General features: G+C 37.5%; 1 protein-coding gene across 1 annotated transcript in view; it reads right to left on the reverse strand.

The window, feature by feature from the left end:
- CNTN1 (contactin 1) overlaps positions 1-4,941 on the reverse strand; it is a 298,926-nt gene that overhangs the window by 88,266 nt on the left and 205,719 nt on the right. Inside the window, 1 exon segment of the mRNA XM_015558560.1 lies at positions 4,683-4,858. Coding sequence (XP_015414046.1) covers positions 4,683-4,858 — 176 coding nt within the window.

Genomic DNA, 4,941 nt, shown 5'->3' on the forward strand with positions numbered 1-4,941 from the left:
AGAAAATCACAACAATAATATGTGTTCCATAGAGGACTGCCGTGAAGATCAACTGAGAAATACATGGAACACATTTAACCCAATGCTGGCCAAATAGTAAACACTCAACAAATGTTGACATTTATTGTCTCTTTACTACCCTCAGCAAGGAAATACAGAGATTTTTTTTTTCTTGGACTAAGTGTCCCACACAGCCAGCAATGCAAGAATTGATTTATGAAATATGAGCTCTACAATAAAAAAACAACTATCTGGCAAAAGCTATTGTAATTTTCAGTGGAGAATGATTCTCAATTGTAAAGAGTATTCATAATAATCCTATCTAATAAAAGAGAAACATGGTAATTAGCCGTACCTCCGCTACCCTTCCCATGGGCTAATCAGGGCGATATGCAAATTAACTGCCAGTCAAGATGGTGGCCGGCAGCCAGGCAACTAACGCGAACAGGAGGCTTGCTTGCTTCAGTGACGGAGGAAGCCAGGTTCCCCGCCTGCCGCTGCCGGCCTCTGAGCTCCTGAAGCAACAGCTCCAAAAGATACAATGTTTCAATTATAGAAGCTAAAAGATGGCAGTTAATTTGCATATACTAGCTGGGAGCGAAGACTGATGACAACATGGAGGCCAAGAGGTACAGAAGGGAGCCAAGTAGAGGCCACGAGGACAGAAACGGAGCTGCAGCCGCTGTGAGCGGGAGGGGCAGCAACTTGGAGAGGAAGGGGCAGCGGCTGGGAGCGGGAGGGCAAGACCAGCTGCAGGGGCTTGAAGAGGGAGCAAAGCCCGCCTCGGCAAGTTTCGCTCCCTTCTCTGCTTTGCTCCAGCCACAGGAAGCCCTATTCTTGCAGGAATATTTCTGCGACGGGCCTCTAGTCACTAATAATCGGCCACATCTTGTGCCAAGCACTCTATAGGCATTCTCTCATTGAATTCTCACAAAAAAAATGTTATGAAGTAATTAGTTTTGCAAACCCAATGAAGTAACCTGAATGAAGTCAGTGAATTATTAATAACATTTTACAGAGGGGGGAAATCTGCGGCTTAGAGAGGCTTAATCATAGGCTCGGTCACAGGATCCAAATTGAAAAAAAAATGGAGCCTAGAGCCCAGGTCTGGTTGTGGCCCAGCCTCTGAATAATTCATATGATATTTATAAATTCAATGCAGATCAAGCAATTTGCTTCTTGGTAAAGTACAATGTTAACATTTATTTGTAATAAGAGAATCAGAAAAAAAAATATTACATTGGCAACAGCCAGAATTCAAAAGTTTAATAAACTCATGTGATTAACAAAGATAATAATATACAGGGAGGATGTTGTCAAATAGTTTAAAGAAAATGACTCAACGTTTATGTCAAAAGATAGGTGGCTATTAAAAAATAATTTCTGAAGATCAGGTAAGTGGTAGATAGTCTAAAGTCCTTTCTAGAACAAGAGGGATTATTAATCATACTGGTAAATAAAATGACTCTCTCTTTGGTATTTAAGGGAGTAAATAGCTATTGAATTAGAATATCAAAATAGAAGCCATTTCATAGTTGGACATAAGTATATGGGAAAATATATTTGTTTAATTTCATAATCAATCATTCTAGACTGAAATTTGAAATCTTATGCAAGGCTGCCACAGGGTGGTCAAAATCTGGAACAGCAAGCTAAAATTAAAGCACTGAGTACTGAGTAAATATTCTTACTAAAATTAAAGTGGAAAATAGCCCTGACCGGTTTGGCTCAGTGGATAGAGCATCAGCCTGCGGACTGAAGGGTCGCAGCTTCGATTCCAGTCAAGGGCATGTACCCTGGTTACGGGCACATCCCCAGTAGGGGGTGTGCAAGAGGCAGCTGATAGATGTTTCTCTCTCATCGATATTTCTAACTCTCTATCCCTCTCCCTTCCTCTCTGTACAAAATCAATAAAATATATTAAAAAAAATAAAGTGGAAAATAAAAGTTTAGGTTCTTGAAATAAAATGTTTAAATTGTGAACTTTATACTCTCTTCATTAATTAGAGCTTCAGATATTAATTTTAGCAATTAAAATGACTAAAACGTAATGATGACAATCGTAGCAGTTTGATAACTGTGATAGCAACCAAATGTTTACATCTCAATTTTAAACTCACAGATTTAGCTCTGATTTATTTTGGATCAGTGCTGTGTTTGTTTCTGTCAGTGTTTTATTCACCCAGAACTTTTCCTGGCGTGTGGTATGTGTTCAGTACAACATTTTTAAATGAACAAATGATACTCAATTATTGAAATGTTACCAGAATTTGTTTTAAATATCAAAATATTATTTAAGAATCCAAAAAATATATATATACATTGATATTTTTACCTGCACCTTGAATAATAGACATTGCAATTAGCAATGTTTCTTGCTTTGTTGTCCCTAATACCTGCTATCTCTATTATGTTTTCTTTTTTGGTTTTTAATTTATTTTAAACGTATCTTTATTATTGAAAGTATTACAGCTGCCCCCCCCCCTTTGTTCAGTAAGCTTTAGATAGAAAGAGCCACTAGGACAATGGTCTATTAAGGAGCGCAGAAGCAATTACTAGCCATCAGGATTATCTTTCACAAGCGGATCAAACACAAATGGTGTTTTCACTTGAATCTTGTGTTGTGTATTTAGCAGTGAAGTCTGACTTTGAAGTTTGCCTTAAAAGAGAAAGAAAACATGAGGGAAAGCTTTATGGGTTTCTTGGGTTCAAAAGACAGAATTAAGCTTAAGAATTTATTTGAAAGTATTTTTATTCCCCCCCCCCCCTTTTGATATTTAGAGAGTTGAATCCCATCCGTCCATCTACAAAATGCTAAAATGTGCAGGAGTTATCTTCACTCAATTAAGCTGCATAGTTAGCCAGGGAGCATGTTTTCTACATCTCATGAATCGTCATCTGGTGGGCTGAGCGGAAACCAGGGTTGGTGAGCCGAGAGCAGGGTGTGCAGGTAGGATTCTCCTCTGGATAAGCTGAGGGGCAACTACAGGGATCTCCATGGCTACCTTCTGCAAAAGGGGGGTGATAGTGAGGGTCGAAGTCCATTACATTTTTGTGGTCTGCTTTGTGATTTATTTCTTAATTAGTATTCCAGGTATTTCTTTACTTTTCACTTTTTTAAGGTAATGGGCTCTTTTCTCCTCTCTCTCTTTGCTATAATATCTTTTTTTGAAATGTTTATTTACATTAACCAATACAATGTAACTATTGTGTTAAAAACATCAAGAGGCTCCACAAATAAAGTTTCAGCTTCATTTAGGCAATTTATACCCCAACATCTGTTTATATAGACTTCACAGCGGCTATTAACTACTTGTATAAATTACGGTTGTTATATTTTTGGAATTACTCAATTTATAAAACCAAGGAAATAAGCAAATTTAAAGGTCTATTTTTAAAAAAATAAGATTTCTGTTTATCTCACTTTAGTTTTTTTAAATTGAGTACATACTGAGTATCATTTGCTTTTCAGGCAAAACAACACACAATTAGAAGACATTATTAAAGATTTTGGTGTAAATTTTACTAGTTTGGGGTATGTTTATGATTAAGCATGTCAACATAGTTTGACACACACACACACACATATATATATATATATATATATATATGGAAAATATATCACATGGAAAATATATCACATGGCATAATGTTAAAATAGTTCTTTGCCGATACCCCGTTGTCATTTTATATTTATTTTACTTTTTTATTTTATATATATATATATACACACATATATATACATAGAAAGGGAATCATCGATCCGCTGCCTCTTGCACGCCTCCTACTGGGGATCAAGCCCGCAACCCAGGCATGTGCCCTTGACTGGAATCAAACCCGGGACCCCTCAGTACACAGGCACATGCTCTATCCACTGAGCAAAACCAGCTAGGGCCTATATTCTTTATATCTATACATCCCTGTGCTTAACTGCAGGGCTTGTTTCATGTATGCTTTTCTATTCTTAAACTAAAACAGCTATTTAGCCCTTTTCTTTTCTTTTTTTTTAATCATTTTTTTATATATTTTATTGATTTTTTACAGAGAGGAAGGGAGAGGGATAGAGAGTTAGAAACATCGATGAGAGAGAAACATCGATCAGCTGCCTCCTGCACACTCCCCACTGGGGATGTGCCTGCAACCCAGGTACATGCCCTTGACTGGAATCGAACCCTGGACCTCCGAGTCCGCAGGCCGACGCTCTATCCACTGAGCCAAACCAGTTTCGGCGATTTAGCCCTTTTCAAATCACATGGATTTGTTCTCCAAACCTCCCCATATATATAATTGACCTATTTCTTACCCTCAAAGAATAAAATAAATACCCTAAAATAATTGTTTTAACAAAGGATAAGTTTATGCTCTTACCTCACATAAAGTTAATTTGAAGGCACTAGAACCAGAGTAAAGATATACTAAGGATACTACATCAATATAAAAATTGTATAATAATTCAGGGAAAATGGACCTACCACACAAAGAACAGTTATTGATTAATATTTCTACCAAAATCCTCAGGGCTAGCCATTTTTTTCAGAAAGGGGCAGGAGTGCTATGATGAACATAAGGAAACCCATGAAAAGCTTTTTTTTTTTTTTTTGGCCTGTTTTTTAGTTTCAGAGCTGTAGTCCAGACACATGGGGTCACTGGGATGTTAATACGATGAAGCTTAAGACACGTACCATAAAATTCCGCCGGTAATGAATGTTCTCTTTGTTGAAATCGATCACGTAGCCATTGAAGGACCAGACGAATGTGAGGTCCAGGGCAGGATCAAAGGAAGCAGCACACTGCATGGTGGCATTTTCTCCAACAGTGACATCCGCGTTAAGCGGGGCCAATATAATTCGCGTGGGATCTGGACATTTAAAATAAAGGAGTAACGCACAATTCAAGAAAATAGTACCGTCTGCATTAAAAGAATGAATATCAATATATTTT

The sequence above is a fragment of the Myotis davidii genome, unplaced genomic scaffold, assembly GCF_000327345.1.
Source record: "Myotis davidii unplaced genomic scaffold, ASM32734v1 scaffold290, whole genome shotgun sequence".
In the NCBI taxonomy this organism is placed as follows: domain Eukaryota; kingdom Metazoa; phylum Chordata; class Mammalia; order Chiroptera; family Vespertilionidae; genus Myotis; species Myotis davidii.